At 34.1% G+C, this 22,606-nt stretch overlaps 1 protein-coding gene across 1 annotated transcript; it reads left to right on the top strand.

Annotated features, from left to right (window-relative positions):
* Positions 1-336: 336 nt before the first annotated feature.
* LOC120209944 (peptidyl-prolyl cis-trans isomerase FKBP43-like) lies at positions 337-3,161 on the top strand. The gene is made up of 11 exons (XM_039208815.1): positions 337-428; positions 518-585; positions 697-932; positions 1,016-1,161; positions 1,326-1,650; positions 1,837-1,971; positions 2,099-2,302; positions 2,376-2,589; positions 2,688-2,775; positions 2,917-2,958; positions 3,047-3,161. The coding sequence occupies exons 1-11, from the start codon at positions 416-418 to the stop codon at positions 3,145-3,147; spliced, it is 1,572 nt and encodes a 523-aa protein (XP_039064746.1). The 5' UTR covers positions 337-415; the 3' UTR covers positions 3,148-3,161.
* Positions 3,162-22,606: the final 19,445 nt, after the last annotated feature.

Raw genomic sequence — 22,606 nt, 5'->3', positions numbered from 1 at the left:
ATATGGGGTAAGTATAAGAATATTTTTTTATGGTGCTCAAATTCGGATCCTTAAGGAATATTAACAATTCATTTATCACGGAGCCCATTTGATTCATGATGTTAAAATATTTTTAAATTTTATCAATTTTTTATTATATATAATTGATTTGTTTATTTATCTGATATAGAATTTAATAAAACAATATCTACCTAGAATAATTGAATTATTTTTTTTACCATACATAAAGAGTAAATAGAATAATGTTTACTTAATTTAAGGATAATCTATCCCACGTATAAGATTTTTGCCGCCTTTTTCATATTTACAAAGAAGGGCAGAGCGGGTGTGATGATCCGGTTTCCCTCCAAGTTGCAGTATAAATAAGGGTTTACCCAAAACCTAAATCCCATCTCTGTAATCTCTTCACTCTTCAATGGCTTTCTGGGGTTAGTTTCTCATACACTATGCTCTCTTTTTCTTCATGGTTTCTTTTTCTTTTTCTTGTAAAAGTGAAGCTACGGTTAACATTTTCCAGGAACCGAAGTGAAACCTGGGAAGTCCTTCACACATGTACCTCTCTATGGAAGGCTTCATATATCCCAGGTACTTAATTTTAAACTTTTCTATTTTCCCTTATCTGTTGTGTTTAATGCGTACTTTTCAATTATCCGATATCAAAATTTTTGAAAAAAGGGCATAAATATGTTCTGTCAGGCGACATTAGGAATGGGTAGTGGAGAACAGAAAAGCATAGTTAAATGTAATATTGGACATAGTAAGCCGGTATTTCTGTGTAGTTTGTTTCCTGATAAGGCAGAGTGTTGTCAACTCAATTTGGAATTCGAGGAATCTGTTGAAGTCGTTTTCTCCGTTATTGGCCCTCGAGCTGTTCATCTTACTGGTTACTATCTGGGCTCTTCTTCCCTTGATCGTTATCACAGTGATGGATCGTATCCTTTTGTTTTTAAGTTTTTGAGATTTACTTCGTGTTATTGGGTTCTTTCCTGTTGTTTCCCTTCACAATGTTGCTTAGAGAACCCTATGGAGAAGATATTGCAGACACCGAAACAGAACGTGTCAAGAGTAGTGAAAAAAGTGAGTATGGCGGTAGTTTTATTGACGATGATGATGATCCACAAGTCTTCTCATCTTCTGAAGAATCTCCTGCTGGGTTTGGATGTATGTTTCACCACACCTCTTACATGGAAATTTTGACCATTTGTCCATTAAATTTAGCCTTTTTTGTTACAAGGGAACAATAATCATCATTGATTCTGGTTAGATTACATCTGAAATTATTTTCTTTCTAATTTAAATGTCCTTTTTTTTGTGTATGAATTCAGCAAATGAAGAAATGCGGGGCTTAAAGTTTAAGGGTCGCATAGGAAAGCGTAGGAGGCTTAGGAAAAAGTACCAGAAAAGTGAATCTGATAATGGAAATTCTCAGCAAAAGGATTTCATCAATGGTGTTTCTCCTAGGGAACTATTTGACAGTGAAACTGAAAATGCATTGCCTATTTCCTCACTGTTTTCAGGAAAATGCGCATCAAAGAGCGGAAAAGACGATATAGGAGGAGAATCTAGGAAAGAAACTGGTAACCATAACAATAATGAGATTGAAGATAATGCTACCATGTTAGAAGGAATTAATGGTGTTCAACTTGAATGGTACGATTGCTGTATTTCTTTGACAAGAACAACAACGAACTTAAATTCAATAGCTAACCATATTGAGAAGAGGATCGCGGGTGCAAACTATCATCTGTTTAAAATATGGCTGTTTGCTTCTTCAATCATTGTTTTTGAATTACATTTGATCGTGTTGTACTTTTTTCTATTCCTTCTTGCTTGCAGTAAATCAGGGATTAGGAATGTGGATAAGCTTGAAGAGCTGGTAAGGGAGGAAAGATTACCGGAAGCTGATCATTGTGTGGTTGAAAAAGTGGTATTGGAGCAAAATGACCAAAATCAAAAGCTGGCCAGTAATGAGTCCGTGATATACTCTCTTTAGAGAATTATATGTTGCATGAAATATGTTCTTCCATGTTTTTTGACTTAGTTGTGTCATTTGTAGCAATTGTCTTGTTAATAACAACTGCTATCTGATATACTGCAGGATATGTCAATCTGATAATCCGTTGTTGACACCCAGTGAAGTGGGTACTGTCGATGGAGCTAAGCTAATTCGGAAAAGAAAGGAACACTTTGAAGACAATGATACCAAAGGGGATGAGGTCTCGAAAAATGGTTCGAATTTAAATTCCGTGATCGAGGATGTACTTATGGAGGATAAGGAAACCCAAACTCATGTTAATGATAAGTAGGTGTTTATCCTTTTTCCTCAATTTCAGTCTTAAATGTGTGATGTTCACTTTGTTTTTCTTTTCTTGAAGTCATTCTAAGAAGAGGAAAAATAAGAAAAGATTCAAGGATGAGGGAGAGCAGGATGGTACGAAGATGGAACCACCAGCCCCTGAAAAGGAGCAATCTGTTGACTTGAATGACAAGAATACTAATGACCAGGAAATTCAGCTGTCGAATGGAATTATGATTGAAGAGTTAGAAAAGGGAAAACCAAATGGGAAAATAGCTTCTCTTGGTAAAAAGGCATGTAGTATTTTATCCCTGGGGTTTCATTGGATGAAAGGAATTGGTATTTTCCCCCCTTTGGTGCTAAATTATTCACAAAGTTTTGTTGCTATCAGGTCCGAGTCCATTACACCGTAAAGTTGAAGGACAGTGGGGAAGTAATTGATTCAAGTGCTGACAAAGGTCACTTAACATTCCGACTAGGTAACATCTTTTTCTTTAATCATGCTCTGTAAATATATTGTTGTGTGTTCAATGTTTAGTTTTGATCAAATTAGATTCTTCTGCAAATATATTTGGTTTTAAACCTTTTGAGTTGGACTTGTATCTTTGTTGCTATCACAGTTGAGGGACAAGTTCAAGAGACATGGAAGGTTGGCATTGATGGTATGAACATGTCTTTTGAAGTTGCTTATCACTAAGTTATTGGGGTTTGAATTATATATGTAATGATTTAAATAATGATGATTGGTAGGCATGCAAGTTGGTGGCAAACGTAGACTCACAGTTCCACCGTGGGTGAGGTATGTGGAAATCCTACTCCAAGCTCGACTCTGTACTTTTGTATGGTCTTGAGTTTGGTTTTTGTTGCAGATGTACAAAGGAAGGAACAAGCGAGAGTATTCCACCAAACCCGTGGCTTGTTTTTGAATTTGAATTGGTTAAAGTCTGGTAGCTTCATACGCCAGTCTTGTTGAGGCATACATCTCAATGCTGGGTACATGACCTTTTGGTTTTAGGCTTAGATTTTATATTGCGTTGTTTACAAATGGTTTAAACAATAAATAAAAGAGTTTGAAAGCCATCAGAGGTGATTATATTTGTTTGGAACATTCTTAATCAATTGACAATATATATATATATATATATACCTTATAAACTCAAATGCTAAAAACCAAATGCATCTAAAGAGACCACTTTGAAAGTCATTATGTTTTATTTTGTGTAAATATTTTAACCATGCCTTCCATTACCATAGTTAAGCAAACATGTTGTAATTGTAATTTACAAAGAATCATATTCAAAGGTAATTAGTTAATGAGTTTCTAAACACAACCAGATTTATGAATCATTTAACATCAGGTGGTTATTTTGATTTAATGATCTTCAATGCTTTTTTTAGTACAACCATCGGTATTCGATCTATTGATCGATTAATTCATATTGGGTATTGCGGAGGCAAAGGTGACCCTCCCAACTCCGTTTGTTCCATTTGCAATCGCCAATATTCGAACTCCTGACCTTGCTCAAGGGATCTAGTACCTCATCTCACTAGACAAACACGTTGTTGGTAGTGTTATTTGAATATTGTCAAAGCAATACATATGCACATATAAAACTATTTATCAACATTTTAATAATTTTAACATTTTTATTTGTTTGTTAAAATTTCAATTATCTTATAAGTAGGTAATTTTCATATTTACCTCATTTATTTTACAACTATTTTATTAATTTTATATTATTGTTATAGTTTAAATATTAAATATAAATTATATTGATGTATTTTGTTAATAAAAATTATAATATTTAAATTATTTAATTAATATAAATAATATTTTTATTATTATTTAACATAATGATATAGATATATTAATATTTATAAATATAATTTAAATATTTTTAATGATTTACTTTTAATATAAATATATCTTTAATTTTTTTTAATTATCTTAACATTAATATTATTTTGTTACTTCGTTATTTAATTTATATACGGCTTTAATATCGTTTAATGTCCTTTTGGTTGTTATGTTCTATATTCATCTCATTTTTCTCATTGCAAATGAATTCAAACACTTATCAGATTATTGATTTTAATATCGTTACAATGTTCAATCCCAACAATATAATAGTATAGTAATAGTCACTGAACTTTTTTAAAACTTATATTTAGGTCCCCCAACTTTTAAAACTTGCAATACAATCCTCCAATATTTAGTCCGTTTGTAATATGATACCCAACGTAATCGGCTGTTTGACGCCGTTACACTACTGTTAGAAGAAGATGACGTGGTAGTCCTCCAACATTTAGTCCATTTGCAATATGGTCACTGAACTTTCTAGATACTTGCATTTAGGTCCCCCAACTTTTAAAACTTGCAACATAATCCTCAATTTCATTCTAAATCCCAAATTCATTTTCGATCTCAAATTTCCTTTTTATCTTCTCTCTTCTCATTTCTAGTGTAACTTTCAGTCGGGGATGCATGGAAATTCTATTCTAACTTTGAATTCTGTGAAGGTGTTGACTTGAATAAGGATCCATTGAGAGAAGACCCGACCAATGGACTATCGGAACCATCAACGATTCAAGGTGTAATGTTAGATACAGGTCATCTCAGGTGAAGCATAGATGTTCGATGAAATGCTTGTGAGAAAAAAATGGGGTTAGAAATGCAGAGTTGACAAATACTACTAAGATGAACTAAGTATCATTATTGAAAGTCACCAACAAAGCTGGAATTATTTTGTATAAATGGCATACAATAATTTCTTCGTTTAATCCTTGTGGTTAAAGATTTTCCAACAAATGATCAAATATAATGAAATCCCAAACAACACATTCACCTCTCTGTCTCTTTCGCTCACATGCACTCTCGTTTGGTTTTTGTTCTTCAGTTTCCGCCATGTAAAATTGTAAACCTAAGCAGTGCTCTGTCTTTCAGCTTTTTATTTACAAAGAAAAAATGGAGGGAGAATTGTGTGTTTTTGTTGAAATTTTTATGTTTCTGGAACTGCATATCAAGGATATGGATATTCAATATTAATTTTGAACCAAAACCATCTAATTTTCTTTCTTTCTTCTTAATCAAAACTTGTAGTACTCCTTATGAAAGATATTCAGCCCATCAGAATAGAAGTGATTATTGGACTGATATATCTTGAAACAACTAGATTTTTTACATGTTTTGGAAATTTTACAGTTGAATCTGTATTGAATTATAGCTTTAGATGACAATTATGCATGCACGCAAATCGAAAGGTATCATGACAGGGTAGTATATTTGGAGCAGCTACTTGATATGTTGCTCGGTCATTGCACATTTGCACCTTCATTTCTGGCATATATATGTTTGTTGCAGTGTCCTCTATGTTTTACAATGTCTTTTATTACTGACATGCCATGAATTTACAAGAATTATGGGGTCCTATGATTTTAGTTCCGCTATCTTCTTTAGATTCTCATCATGTTTGGCTATTGAATAACATTAAACATGGATCATTAGAAGCAATTATATGTTAAATGGGTAGGCCATTAATGCATTCGTAACTGGTAATGTTGTATTTGACATCTAATGTTTATTTTAAACAACCCATTTGACGCCTTAGCTTTTGGAGTGACTATGACCAAACCCGTTTCCCTTTATTTATTAAGTCCTCCTTTCGAATGAGTTATAAATTGATATTCTTGGTTTATTTTAGTTATTGCTTGGTTGTATGTTGTAATCATATGAACTAAAACTCTTTACTATTTTCGCAGCCGTTTGATATGCCTGCTTAAGTTCCATCCAAACCTACTGGATTGTCATACCAAAGTGCGGCAGCTGCGAACAAGACAAATTGGCCTTGTTACTTTTACTTCAACGGTTTATGCAATAAATGTGGTAAGTGCACTTTTTATATTCAAAGTATGGAAGTCGTTGGATGTGCATGCAACAAACCTCAAATTTATATTGAAATAAACACTATCAAATAGAAAATTCATGTTCAAAATTCCTAAACACTTTAATTACATTCTAAACCTAAAATTCAAAATACTTCAATTATATTCTAAACCCTAAATTAAAGTATTTTAGAATTTAGGGTTTAAAATATAATTAAATTATTTTGGAATTTAGGGTTTAGAATGTAATTGAGGATGTGTTGTAAGTTTTAAAAGTTGGGGACCTAAATGCAAGTGCCTGAAAAGTTCAATGACCATATTGCAAACGGACTAAATGATAGAGGACTGCCACATCATCTTCTTCTAACGACAGTGTAACGGCGTCAAACGGTTGGTTACGTCAAGGACCATATTGTAAACAAACTAAATATTAGAGGATTGTATTGCAAGTTTCAAAAGTTGGGGGACCTAAATGCAAGCGTCGAAAAAGTTCAGTGACCATTACTATAGTTTATCCTTAATTTTACTATCATTACTATTTTTAACTATATTCGAATCAATCTCATTATCCATCCAAACCAACCCTTTTTATATGGATGGATAGTAATTTAGCTTTAATGAGATTGAAAATAGAAAAATTCTAAGGTAATTCAACTTTTAATGAGTTATAAAACATTGATTAAGTTTTAAATATAAGCATCGATCATTAATTATCGTTAAGGGATGATATGATATTTTAAATTAATATAAAAATATATTCTTTGATCCATCAATTGTGATTAAAATTTTCATTCAATATTTTTTTATATTTTTGAGTAAGTATTTCAAAAGCTAAAAATAAAAAATCTATATTTTCAAATTATATTGAATTTTAAAATTTACTTTTGAAATTATAAATACATTTTAAATTATACTTCAATTTATTAAACAAAAGTTAAATAATTGAATAATATTAATTTAAAAAATATGACTTCGCTTTTTGATAATTGAAATTGTTGAATATTAAAAATTAAAAATAATAAATTTTACAAATTCAATCATAACTAAATAAAAATTATTTATAAAATAATTTGATGAATTAATAAATTCATAAAGTTATAAATATTTTAAAATTTTTAAAAAATATTATGAATTTTTATACATTTAAAAAATGTTTTTTAAAATTATTAATTAAAAATGTTGAAAATTATCAAAACTGAAACTTTATTTATAGTTAAGGGGGTAAATATCTCACTTCACCCCTTTAATGAAAATTAAAGTTGTCATATCTATTTTATAAAAAAAGTTAAAGTTTAACACCATTATATAACTTTTGAAAGTTTAACATCTAAAAGAATATTTTAACATAATTTAGTGACTATTTGTAAATGTTATCCTACAAAATTATTGGATTAATCATGGACTGGTCATTGAATATTTTAATATTTATTTAACATTGATAATTTAATTAATGGTGTGTTTTGGTGTGTTGCATTAACGATATGTTTTAATGTGTTACATTAACAAGGTGTTTCGGTGTGCGACGTGAACTGTACACTCAATCATATTTTGATACTTAATATGCTTCAAAAATATCTTATTATCTATTATAATATAACTATTCTTTGTTAAATTAGTAAATCATTGTAAACTAATGTCTATCATGATAATTTTTTAATTTAATCTCATCATTGCGATTTGATACAACCACTGTGCTACCATTGATTTTAATCTCATCTTTTAACTAATTTCATTGTTAGAGTAACTAATGTCACAGTCACTATTATTTTCAAGGACAAGTCTACAACGCACGTAAAATAACACAATATATCATTAAAGCGGAGTACCGAAACATATCACTAATTAAATTGTTTTTATTAAGTAAATATTGAAAGGGTAAATTATACATTTAGTACATACACTATCATTTTTATTTCATTCTAGTACCTAATTTGTTTTTTTCAAAACCATTAACAACAATGCTGACGTGGCTTTATATTTTAATTTTCATATCTCCTCAACATTTTTAACTAATTTTATTCAACCAATTAAATGGTGACACGTGTCACCAACTATGGGGATAAATAAAAGAAAGTATTCTTGCTCTTAACATGAATTGAACCTAGGCCTCTTACATAAAATGCATATGTAATACCCCAAATTTTGGTTAATGACCAAAACATAAGTTTTTAAAGTATGGTGACCAAAGTATAAAGTTTAAAAAGTTTAGGGACCAAAAAGATAATTTTCAAAAAGTTAGGTAATCTGACTATGTAAGTAAATAGTTCACCCTTAAGTGTAGAGTTTTTTGGGAAGCAGATTTTGTATGAGAAATTTATGTTAAAAGCTATAAAGTGTTAAAGTCCTGTAAAAATTAGGTAAATTAGATTGAATAAAAATTTCTAGAAAAATTTAAGGATATTGAATCAAGCTTAAATTTTTTTTTAAACTTATTGAAAATAATATGGATCATTTGATTTGAGAAATTATTTCCAAGTTTAATTTGGACCATTGGATGAAAAATGACAGGATTGAAATTTTGGAAAGATTGCATGGACGAAGTTGGAAAGGGTGAATTAATTGGTTCATATTTGACTTTATAAAGATGGTAAGGATTATGTGGCTTGGTATTAAGGTAAATATCAAGTTTCATTTAGGGTAAAATGAACATTTCTCATTAAATGAATATTATATTCATTTAAGCTTAAATAAATGCTAAATTAACATGAAATTAAAGGAAAAATTCATGAAACCAAGCTATTTACAACTTCATTTCGTGCTCCCCCATACTTAGGTAAGAGAAATTTTATTTTTCAATTTTAAGCAATTTCCTTTGGGTTTTGGATCAAGATGTGAACTAGAAAATTTTTCTCATTTGGTACCATTATTACATGCTAATTTGATTTGTTTTCAAAGATCCCAAATTTTAGGGTTTATGTTCATATTAGGATTTCATGATTTGATGAAAGATTTAGATGTTATTGAGGTTGTAGAATCATATACAAGCTTTATTGTCGATTAAAGTCACCTATACATGTTTATACATGCTTATGTTGATTTCGACCTAACCCTAGATTTGGCGAAAGATTGTGATTTGATGAAATTAAGTTAGGGCGTTTGATTATAGAGATTTTATAATGTTGAATAGAGGTTGGTTTCATGCTTGAATCAAGTGAAAACATTGAATCCCTAACACATAAATGGTTCAGCCTTGAGGAAATAACTTGGGAAAAATTGTTCAAAAATCCCCATGGTTTATAAATGATATTTTAAAGGTTTTGCAAGCCTTAGAAAAAGTATTTGGGTCATTTTATAAATTTTCAAAAGTTGACAGACCTATTTGAAAATTTTGAAAAGTTATGGGATGAATGTCCGATTACTTAATAATTGATGTACATTAATGGAAATTACTCTTTGAGGGCTGAAATTGAAGTTAGAATGTGAAATTTAGCCATTTTGGAAATTTGGTAAAGTTTAAGTACTAAATGGTAAATAATGAGAAAGTTAATGGCTTAAATGATAATTATGGTACTGTTGAGATATTGGGCAGGAAATTTACTACGGGAAATTTATTGGGCTTAGTTGGGCCTTGAATTGAAGGAAATAATGGCAAGGGCCCATTATGAGTAAAAAGGAAAATTTAAGGTGAATTTTAGAATAATTCGAAAAATAATAATACTTTTGGGTATTATTATCATGTATAAAATGTTAGTAATAGTACTAATATGTCTTTTATATTTGTATGTGCTTGTATGGATTCTTGTTTAGTTTGTGATCAAAATCATGATACAAGCAAAGCGAAAAGCAAGGAAAAAGTCCAAGAGTAATCGAATATGGAGAATAAGGCATAATAGTGAGGCACACCAAGTGAGTGCATTTATTGTGTACTTATATGATATGAGGACGACTTGCGATGAGTTAACCTCGAGTTTTCTTATTTAAATATGTTTTAACACATTTTGAAATATTTTCATAAAGTTTATAAAAATGATTTTATGAATGATTTTAGGGTATGAATTGCCCTTAAACGAATGGATGTGTGTCACACAAATTATTATTTATTGATGGTTTGGAATAAATGTTTAACCTATGATTTGGATTTTAAATCCTATTGTATGTACATGGAGAGTTATAAGTGCAATATTAATACCATAAATAAGGTGGTATTGTAGTAGTACTTTGTAGCACTATGTATGTAATTAACATACTTGGTGTGTGATGGATATCTTGCTTAATGCATTATTGTATTTTCTCACCAATACTTTGTGTACTTGGAGTAGTGCTAATAAGTGTTCAAAATCGTTAATCTTTGCTCTCTATTTCTTCGATTTTATGGAATTATTGTTGTTGAATTGGTCGTGTTATACTTGTTTCTGTACAGGTCATTGTTTTCTAGAATTTGTGAAAAAACGGGCGAATTCTACATTTTTTTATTATTTGGACATGGCTGGAGACATGGGCATGACTCTGGGCACGACGCGGTGTGACGTTGCAATTTCTAGAAGGTCCAGTCAGCGACGGCTTCTAGAAGACTTTCTTCACACGCCTTCTGGAAGATGGACGAGCAGAGTTGCATTAGGAGAGTAGTTTAAGTTTGAATTTAAATTTGAAAACCAATTATCTTAGGATTATTTTATTTATTTTCTTTGTTTATCCCTTAGGCTTTGAGAGGCTATAAATACCCACTTGGGGTAAGCCTAAACTCATCACTCAGATTACAATCTTATTTTCTCTCTAGTTTTTATAAAAGCTTTCTCTTTTTACTTTTCAAGTTCTTTTCATTTTTTTTATTTTTCAAGCTTTGTTTTCAAATGTTAACTATGACTTTTGTCATATTTAGCTAAACTTTTCATAAGCCGAGAGCTGTCGCGATGACTCAATTCCATCAGGAGAATTGAAACAGGCTCTTAATATCTTCGGAATATCTCTCTCAATCTCTGCGCTTATTTTTCACAATCAAAACAGTTTTCAAAATCAAAGATTAACTTTGGTCAAGAGGTTGTTGTGATTAATTGTGTGTGAGGAAGATTCAGCTTATAGAAAGCAATTCGACTTCCTGGGAACACACTTGGCAAGATGGCTTCGCCAAGAGGGAATTGAGATCGGAATTGACGGTTATTAAAGAAACAATCCGAGTCGGATGCCATGAACTTAAATGGTAATTGATCTGCGACAATTGATGTTGTTAGAATCAATTACCGAAGTCGGAATCAAAGATTGCCTTGGATATTCGGTATACAAGATAGAGTCACAGGGATAGCCCTTGTAGACAAAGTAACTGACGTGAATCCCGGAGGGAAAATCTTATTCGATGATCTATAGGAAATTGAGTCAAAGCAAGGCTTGAGGCTATTTTTACAGTATTTATTCATAATCTTTATTCTCTTATTTTTACCTTAATAGCTTTTGTTTGTTTAAACGTTTTTTTACTAATTAAGTATATTTTTACCAAAACCCCCTTTTTATTTTCACATCTGGTTTAAAACCAATCAAACATAAATTTGTGATTTTTCTAAGTCCCTAAGGATTCGACCCTTATTTCTCTACACTACGCATTTCCTTATTGATTAATTGAGAAAAAGGAATTATTTTGACATCCAAAACGACAGTTGTCAAATTGGCGCCTTTGTTGGGGACTTCGCCAAAGTTACTAATTTTTGTTTGTTTTTGATATATGACCAGGTCTAATCCAGGAAAATTAGTGGAGTACGACCCGGAGATTGAAGCTAAAGCTAGGAGACTCCATGCAAAGATGCTTTGGGAAAGAAGGCGACAACAAACAAATCCAGAAGAAGACTAGAATTTAGGTAATATAAATCCGATGGCCGATCTTACTATCCGGGAGTTAGCCGTAGCTCCTACTGAGTAAGGGCCTATGTGCATTGATTTTCCCCAAGGCAAAACTCCGTACCAGTTGAAAACTAGCCTTATTCATCTCCTCCCTACATTCCGCGGATTGCCAAATGAGGATCCACACAAATAACTCAAGGAATTTCATATGGTCTGCTCCAGCATGAGACCACAGGGAGTAACTGAGGACCAAATAAAACTTAGAGATTTTCCTTTTTCCTTAGCGGATTTGGCTAAGGAGTGGTTATTTTATCTTCCTCCTAATTCTGTTACTACATGGGCTCAAATGACTGGTCTTTTTCTTGACAAGTTTTTTCCTGCGGCGAAAGTAAGTGAACTACGAAGGAGAATACTTGGAATCAAGCAACTTGATGGAGAGTCACTTTATGACTACTGGGACCGGTTTAAGAAGTTATGTTCTAGTTGCCCACAACATGGGTTAACTGAACAAACACTCCTTCAATACTTTTATGAAGGATTATCTCCCTTGGAAATGAAGATGATCGATGCTGTCAGTGGTGGAGTCTTGGTGAATATGACTCTTACTGAGGCTAGAGACTTAATATCGACGATGGTCGTAAATTCCCAATAATTTCCACAAACAATGAACCTTCTCGAAGGGTTCATGAGATAAGTTCATCTTCCTTAGAAAATAAAATAGACAAGTTAACTGAAGTCGTAAACTCTCTTGTTGCAGGAAAGACAGGACAAAATCGAGTATGTAGAATATGTGCATTACCTGATCATCCAATAGACGGTTGTCCACTGATTCAAGACGATGCAACAGCTCAAGTCAACGTAGTCAGAAACTTTTCGGGACCTCCCCAAAGAGCTTGTAATCCTTACGGTAATACATACAACCCAGGATAGAGGGATCATCCAAACTTCAGTTATGCTCAGAACCTGAGACCGAATCAAGGCTATCAAACGAGACCTCCACCACCACAACAACCACAGAAGTCATCATTAGAATCGATTGTCAAGAGGTTAGCACTTTCCCAGGAAAATTTCTAGACTCGAACTGAAGCATAATTCCAAGAGATGGACAAACAGATAAGCCAACTAGCTCAAACTGTAAGCCGCTTGGAATCACAAGGTAAGTTTTCATCTCAAACTGAAGTAAACCTGAGGGAGAACATCAGTGCCATCACTCTTCGAAGCGGTACAGTAGTGGCACCACCTGTTCCATCGAACGAAGTAACCCAGAAATAGAAGAAGACTGATGATTCAGGGTCCCAGGAAGAGAACAAAGAAGAATAAATAGACGACCCAATGCCATCTCCCTATGACGTGCCACCTCCTTTTCCGTCGAGGTTAGTCAAAAGGGATAAAAAGCTAAGGAAAAAGAAATATTAGACGTACTTCAGAAGGTAGAAGTTAACATACCCCTCCTCGAGGTTATCCGGAAGGTTCCAAGGTATGCCCGGTTTTTAAAGGATCTCTGTACGACCAAAAGAAAGCTTACCAGAGTCGAGAAAGTGAACTTAGGAGAAAACGTCTCAGCCGTTTTCCAACGAAAGTTACCACCTAAACTAAAGGACCAAGGTATGTTCGCAATACCTTGAAAAATTGGAAAAGTTGAGATAAAACGGGCAATGTGTGATCTTGGTGAATCAATTAATGTAATGCCTCTATCTGTTTATAAAATGGTTACTAATGATCCTTTGAAGGATACAAAGATTTCGATACAGCTTGCCGACAGGTCGGTGATCTATCCAGAAGGACTCTTAGAGAATGTATTGGTGGAGGTAAATGACTCGATGAGCTAAATTTTAACTATGGAATTTGACGGTGAGATCGTTAAATTTGACGTATATAAGGCAATGAGATATCCTGATAAAGTGGAAAGTTTAAATTCTGTCGATTTAATTGATCATTTGGCTGATGAATTTTTAAGGACTAATTTTCCTTTGATATATGTAGGGAGCTAGAGGATCATGATGAAAACACGCATTATGATCATACCAAATTGAATTCGATTTCTTCTAAGCCTAAAATATTACCTTTTATTTTGCAGGCACCCGAAGTTGAACTGAAACCATTGCCTGATCATTTGAAATACGTCTTCCTCGGAGCAAATAACACTCTACTAGTAATCATATCAAAAAGGTTATCCGAGGAGGAGGAAAAGGACTTAACCACTATTTTGTGCTAATACAAGGAGGCCATAGAATGGACCATCGTTGATATAAAAGGGTTGAGTCCATCCACTTGCATGCATAAAATTAAAACCGAAGAAGGTGCAAAACCAACACGTGAAAGTCAACGCCGGCTAAATCCACCAATGATGGAAGTGGTAAAAAATGAGATACAAAAACTCCTAGATGCATATATTATATATCCAATTTCGGATAGCAAATGGGTAAGTCCGATACATGTAGTTCCTAAAAAACAGGAGTTACTGTGATTAAAAATTCTGAAGGAGAACTTGTACCAACACGAGTTCATAATGGATGGAGAGTCTGCATCGATTACAGGAAGTTGAATTCTTTAACTCGAAAAGACCATTTTCATCTTCCGTTCATAGATCAAATGATAGAATGATTAGCCGATAAATCTCACTATTGTTGTCTTGATGGATTTTCTGGTTTCTTCTAGATTCCAGTAGCACCTAAAGATCAAGAAAAAACGACGTTTACATGTCCTTTCGGCACCTTCTCTTACCAACGCATGCCTTTCAGACTCTGCAATACATCTGCCACATTCCAAAAGTGTATGATTAGTATTCTTTCTGATTTTATTGAGAAAGGTATTGAAGTCGTCATGGATGACTTCACTGTTTACAGTAATTCATTCGATGATTGTTGATTAAACTTGAAAAATGTGTTGTGTCGGTGCCTAGAATTTAACCTTATACTGAATTATGAAAAGTGTCACTTTATGGTTGATAAAGGTCTAATTCTAGGACATATTGTTTCATCTAAAGGAATTGCGGTAGATAAAGCGAAAACCGATATAATACGTTCACTTCCTTACGCCACTATGGTGAGGGAAATTTGCTATTTCCTTGGTCATGCAGGTTTTTACCGTAGATTCATTAAGAATTTCTCTAAGGTGGTGCAACCATTGTGCAAGCTATTACAGAAGGATAAAGCCTTCAATTTTGACCAACAATGCCAAGAATCATTCGACGTACTAAAAGAGAAGTTGGTCTTGGCACCCATAGTCTAACCACCAAATTGAGATTTCCCCTTTGAAGTCATGTGTGATGCTTCGGATGGAAGTGTTGGGGCTGTGCTCGGACAAAAGATCGGGAAAGAACCTCACGTTATCGCTTATGCATCCCGTACATTAGATTCTGTACAACGAAATTATTCAACAACCGAAAAAGAATTATTTGCTATTATTTTTACATTAGATAAATTTAGACCATATCTTCTTGGCACTAAAGTTGTTGTTTTCTCTGATCATGCAGCCTTGAAGTACTTGCTCAGCAAAAAAGAGGCGAAACATGACTAATCCGTTGAATCTTACTCCTCCAAGAGTTTGATCTGGAAATCAAGGACAATAAATGATGTGAGAACTTAGTGGTCGATCACTTAAGACGACTTCCAATCACTATAGTGGATCCTCCCATTCGTGAAGAATTCCCAGAGGAAAGCTTAATGATGGCGCAAACGTCAATACCTTGGTTCGCAGATATAGTCAATTACTTAGCTACAGGTAACGAGAGCTGAAGTAAATCGTATTAAAAGATAATCTCGTTTATTCATTTGGGATGATACGTATCTTTGGAAGCATTGTTTAGACCAGGTAATTAGACGATGTGTTCTTGAAAATGAGGTAAGCTCAAATTTAAATCTTTGTCATTCTTATTCGTATGGTGGACACTTTGAACCGAAGCGGACCGCTCATAAAATTTTGGAATGCAGATTCTTTTGTCCTCATATTTTCTGTGATGCTTATTTGTTTTGCAAATCTTGTGAGAGTTGTCAACGTGCATGTAATTTGAGTCGAAGAAACGAAATGCCCTTAGTCATATATATATGCGAAATATTTGATGTTTGGGGACTTGATTATATGGGTCCATTTATTTCTTCTTTTGGCAATTGTTATATAATCCTTGAGGTTGATTATGTTTCAAAGTGGGTAGAAGCTAAAACCACTCGAAATAACGATGAAAAAACTACTGTTCAATTTCTAAAGAATTGTATTTTTTCCAGGTTTGGTACACCAAGAGCGATAATAAGCGACCGCGACACACACTTCATCAACCGAGTAATTGATGTACTTATGAAAAAGCATGGAGTGAATCACAGGATTGCCACAGCTTATCATCTGCAAATGAACGGACAAGTAGAAGTTTCAAACTGTGAAGTAAAAATGATTCTTGAGAAAAAAGTTAAGCCAAATCGCAAGGATTAGAGCTTGAAGTTGATTAATGCTTTGTGGGCTTATCGAACCGCATATAAAGGACCTATCGGCATGCCACCATATCGTCTTGTGTTCGGTAAGCCATGCCATTTACCTGTCAGGCTAGAACACAAGGCATATTGGGCCGTAAAACAATGCAATATGGAGTTAGAAGTAGTTGGTGAAACATGAAAATTGCATATACAGGAGCTTGAGGAAATCCGGAGAGAAACTTACGACAACGCCAAAATATACAAGGACAAAACAAAAGAATTTCATGATCGAAAAATTGTTTCTAAATTTTTTTCTGTCAGACAAAAAGTTCTTTTTAATTCAAAATTAAAACTTTTTGCAGGTAAACTTTGATCAAAGTGGAGCGGACCTTATACGGTAACTGAATTATTCTCTCATGGCGCAGTCAAAATTGAAGACAATTCGGGCACTCGATTTAAAGTAAATGGACACAGGATTAAACCGTATTATGTGAATAGAAAAATTTTCTTAATTGAAGATCTCGACTTATAAGAACCTGTAGTTTGGATCAGGACGTCGAGCTAACGACGTTAAACAAAAGCGCTTCATGGGAGGCAACCCATTGTTTAACCGTTAAATTTTTATTTTTACTTTTTATTTTTATTCGATCAAGCATGTTTAATTTAATTTTTATTTTATTTTACAGGAACCGAATATTTTTATTCAAACTTAAACGACAAAGAATTGCAAAATTTCCATTCGAACAGTGCCAAACTCGGATCCTACAGTGCAGTACACGGTCGAACATAAAAATAGAAGGAGAAGCCTGTGCGCACCGTTTCATTAACGACGCACGTTAGCAAAACCCAAGAGAGGCTTGGGCACACGTTAGCAAAACCCAAAAACAATTTTCCCACCTTTTGTCTACTTTCTGCCGCCCACACTCCCCAATTCCCTCTTCTTACTATACCGTGGGCCCCATCCCTATTATCACTAAACTTTTTCAAATTCCAGAACACCTATTATCATAAAAAAAAACCCCAATCTCTATCAAATTACTTTTCAATTTTAAAACTCTCCTTATCCACCCAAATAAACAAAATCCCCATTTGACTCAAATTCAACCCCCTCCCACGCACGACACCACCAATGCTCTTACGTCCACCGTTCTAGGAGGACGACGCTACTTAAACACACCGACGCTCATTGAGTTGCCGAGTGACTCCGACTCTATTCCACCGCCTCCACCGACTCAACCGACACAAGGTCATACGCAAGCCCCAACGTTTCCGTATCATTCGACATTTACGCCGACCACCTCTTTTCGCCCCAGACCAAGCACGTCTCGCCGTATGTCCCCTCCACGATCTCTAACTCCTTCTTTTCACTCAATGCCGACCAAAACAACGTCATCACAGTCACGACGGACGCCATTCCCATCATATTCGATGCATTTGACGGCGTCGGATAACACTCCCGAGGTAAACTCTAGCCCTGTTTCGATTCAACCTTTACTAATGTATCACCCTATCTATGGTTTTACAGAGGATTTCATTGTCGGTTTTCCACCTCTGGATCCATCGCCTGTAACATCGAGCTCATGGCAGCAACCTCCACGTGATGCTTTACCGACCCGTCCACCTAGCCCGGGGGATGCACCTGACAGCCCGCCACCAGCCCACGAAAATCTGGAGTGCAACCGACGGGGTCAGTCATACGCTGTCCCTCCTGAGGAAACAATGCATGGGTATTTACAATTCTCTAGTGACGAAATGGTACGTTTTGAGTCGGTAAGACACCGCCCTTTCCGTGTAGCTAAGTATATTCTGACTCGTACTCTAGAAACATTGCATTTACGTGAGTTTGTTCCCGCATACTTTGCTGCCATTGGTTGAGATTTATATCCGATGATTAACTGTGGAACGTTTTATGAACTTGTGTTTGAATTCTCTGCCACTTTTAATTTTTGGCCCCAACGTCTGCTTAATGTTAGTTCACATGATGTTGTAACATTTCGACTATGTGGAAATTACTTCTCAATGTCTATATCGAAATTTAATCTTGTTATGGGGTTTGTGATGGATGTCATGAGTCATTCGCATTTAACCGCTTTACTTGAGATTTGCAGAGTTTCGATGCCGAAATGGCTTATGAGGGACTTACCGATTTAGCCGACCACACTTTCAACGCTCGCGCGATGCGAGCCCATCTTATCCAGAACTCAGCCTTGCACTACATCCATCGCTTCCTCGCTTATAATTATTCTGGCCGGAATGACTCATTATCCTCCTTAAGCCGAGTTGAGCTATTCTTTTTGTGGTGCATGTCAGCTCGCGAACATGTGAACTTAGGATTCTGGTTTGCTCAGGCCTTTGAGATCATTATTCGATCCAATCGCCCGCTTATCCTTGGCCCTTACATCACCCATTTAGCTTCTCGCATCGCTAACTTTGATGTAACATGATTTACTTATGCTTTTTCTGTAGATTCTTTAGACGAGCGATGCTTGGATTTAATGGGCCTACTCGCGGGAACCCCGACCGCACCTTACTTCATTCTGTCGGGTGTCCTCACTCCTTGTAGCGAGCTAGTCTTCATGCGTCAAAATGAACCAGCGCCGCCACCTGCAGCACCAAGCCCGGATATGCAATCCCAAATGGATGAAGTCCACGACTGCCTCCACTCCATCGAGACGAACATCACAAAGATTCTCTCCTACCTACGTCCTATCATCTCTCATCGCGGCCGTGGCCGTGACCGTGGTCAACACTAAATCCGAGGAGTACTCTATTCCTTCTCTTTTACTTTATTTTTACGGTTTGAGGTAAAATGCTTTAAGTGAGGTGGAGTAGAGTGTAGGATTGAATTTCACCTTCCTTATCCTAATGTTTCGATGCTAGTATGTGTTGGTTGGATTTGTCAGAAATTTCATTGATTTTTTTTGTCTTGTTGAAATTTTTGGAACGCTATGCTTGTTTGGGAACACATAATTGTTTAGGTTAGGATGTTCTTGATAGTGAATAGTATGAATTGTGATAAGTCAGTGTTTTGTGTTATTCCATGACTTTGTTGGTTGCAATGTGATTAGCTCAATGTATGAAACAATTTGGTGAGATTTGAGCCTTTACGAGCATATCATTTTCGCTCTCATTTTGTTGGATTGAGTGTGTCGAATTTGGCACTGATATTCTAGAACTTGCATGATAAATACTGTCGAGATTACACATGAACATGATGCTTAAAAATGATTTGGGCACCTTAGGATTAATTATTCCATTTCCTCACTAAATAGCCTACCCATGCATTTTTCGTTTAGTTAACCACTTTTGAGCTTATTCCATCTTCTTTGTTTTCACCATGTTTACAAATCGAGCCTTTTATTTTATCACTTTTTTCTACCATTTTAAGGGCATGTGAACAATTATTCATGGTATGCTCCATCGAAAAAAGAGAGCGAGAGAGAGGAAAAATGGTAGTAGTTCGAAAAAAAAGATAAGAAAAGAAAAAAAAGATGATGATCGAAAAAGAGAGAAAAAAAAGACATGAAAAAATGGAAAACAAAAGTGTGCAAAAGAAAAAATCAAATGCATTTCGAAAAGAATTTTTTTGTTTGATATGCTGTCTTTTTATCTTGTTGTGCTTAATGTTTTGATGGAGTTGAGATTATTGTTTGTTAAGTTATTTGCCTTGAACATTCAGCCATATATTTAGCCTTTTCCCCACCTTTACCTAAGCCCCGTTACAACCAATAAAATACCCTTTGATTTATGCATCGTGTTCTCATTAGTAGTGGAGATTTGATTTACTTGCAGGCCTATGGTAATGTCATGTTGATTCTGTCATTGAGCTTTTCTTTACCCCAAACACATTGAGTGATTTGAGTGAATCCCGGTAAGGCATTGAGTTATAAGCATTAAGATTGATGAATGAATGGATATTATGATTGCACTTGACTTGTTCCAATTGATGATGTTCAATTGATTGATTTCTTGACTTGAATTGTTATTATGGTCTCTACCTTGCTTCCTCAGACATGAAACTTGACAAAGAACAGTAAATGAAATTTTTGACTAATTTGATTAATCATACTTGAGGACAAAGAATAACAATAAAGCTAATAAGGAGTGACATCAATCGCCCTCCAATTGACACCATATCAGTAACTTTGGCAATCTTAATGGCATGTAATCATTTTTACATTAAAATACATTCGATTCAACCGAGAATCAACTAAACCTGTAGCTCTGATACTAATAAATGTAACACCCATCTCCCGTATACCCTTCCGTACACGAGATATGGATGTCACATCACTTTATAAAGTTTTTAATAATTTGAAAACCCTTAAAATTTTTGTTTCAATTTTAATAACTACAAAATATGACATTCATAGTATCAATATACTAAAGCTATCATTTAAGTACATTACAAAATATTTACTGTAGTTTAATTAAATGCCAACTAGGTTCTCAAAACGAATAAGATTGTCATAATGTTACTGATGAGTCAACCTTTAATTGATGAAAGCTGCTGCTACTGCTGCACTCCTTATGCAACTAATCGTTGCCTTTAACTACACGTGAAGTCAACATAATTTAAGTGTTTACTTAGTGAGACATAATACTGTAAAAATATTACAATTGTATGACAATATCCTATGAATACTGCAAGAATAATTAAATTGCATCATTTATAAGGACTAGTTAAGCCATTCTCCATAAACCATAATTCTTTCATACCAACATGGAAATTATTTCTAGTGTGCCCATCATACCTCAACAGTGTTTAACCGTTCATCTTTTACCTAACAGTATTTAACTTTTCATCTAATTAACATAAATGACACCTTTTTGCCAAATGCACAGCTAGGCCATTATTATTTTACTTTAGACCAGTTTCTATTATAATAATCATTCATAATATAATTTACCCCTTTCAATCATTATATATTCTATGGTTTATTCATATATTGATAGTACCGTGATGTCTCAACCATTTCAATAATTTATGTTGTTCGCATACCCATTACCAATATAAAGAACCATTTCCTTATTATAAAGTTCTTATGTTTATACACATATTTCCCATATGGAAATTCATACACTTAGTATAAATCTCTTAACGGATTGCACACAAATTGCCTAATACGGAAATTCTCGAATCCTTGTCAATTAAACTATATTCCATCCGAAATGATCATAATCAATGACCATTATTATTTCTTTTCATTTATGACATCCATTCATATTTGTCCTGCATTTCAGCTATGGCATCCTTTCATGCCAGTAATATACCCATATGCATTATTCTTTTATGCCGATAATGCACCCATATACATTTTAGCTATGACATCCTTTCATGCAAATAATGCACCCATATGCATTATTCTTTTATGCCAATAATGCACCCATATGCATTTCAGCTACGGCATCCTTTCATGTCAATAATGTACCCATATGCATTATTATTTTATGTCGATAATGCACCCATATGCAATTCAACTATGACATCATTTCATGCCAATAATGCACCCATATTCATTATTATTTTATGTCGATAATGCACCCATATGCAATTCAGCTATGGCATCCTTTCATGCCAATAATGCACCCATATACATTATTCTTTTATGCCGATAATACATCCATATTCATTTTAACTATGGCATCCTTTCATGCCAATAATGTACCCATATGCATTATTCTTTTATTCGTTTGTTCTAGAGAAGTTCATACTCTAAAACTCATTTATAATATTCTTTACATACATTAAATAAAACTGAGTAACTACTATAGAACATACTTTAAAAATTTAAACATTCTAATTGGACTTATGGCATATTGTCTTTAAATAGATTACATACAATAAATGTACTCACTTGGATTGCCTCGCTATTATCTAAAACGTAAGGCTGATTACTCCGACACTTTGCCTTTGCCCTTGGTTTTACTTGTCTCGGGAGCTTGGCTCCGATCTACTCAAGCATCCATTAAAACATGTACCATACCCAATATTAGTATATTTCTAACCATTATACTTAAACAATACTCAAAAAGGAAATATCATTAACTTTCTAAAACAATATCAGCCTATTTTTTAACATTTATGGCTCCATAGTATCGATACTAGTACCCTAATATCGATACTTCTATACTATGGTATCAATATCCCTTTCTAGTATTGATACTGATTTTTGATTCGATGTTGCTTGGTATCGATACCCTTACCATAGTATCGATACCCTTACCATAGTATCGATACTACCTCATCAGT

Source organism: Hibiscus syriacus, unplaced genomic scaffold (assembly GCF_006381635.1).
Source record: "Hibiscus syriacus cultivar Baekdansim isolate YM2019G1 unplaced genomic scaffold, ASM638163v2 tig00020999_pilon, whole genome shotgun sequence".
In the NCBI taxonomy this organism is placed as follows: Eukaryota; Viridiplantae; Streptophyta; class Magnoliopsida; order Malvales; family Malvaceae; genus Hibiscus; species Hibiscus syriacus.
The sequence above is the reverse complement of the archived record's forward strand: the minus strand, read 5'-3'. Positions and strand labels throughout refer to the sequence as shown.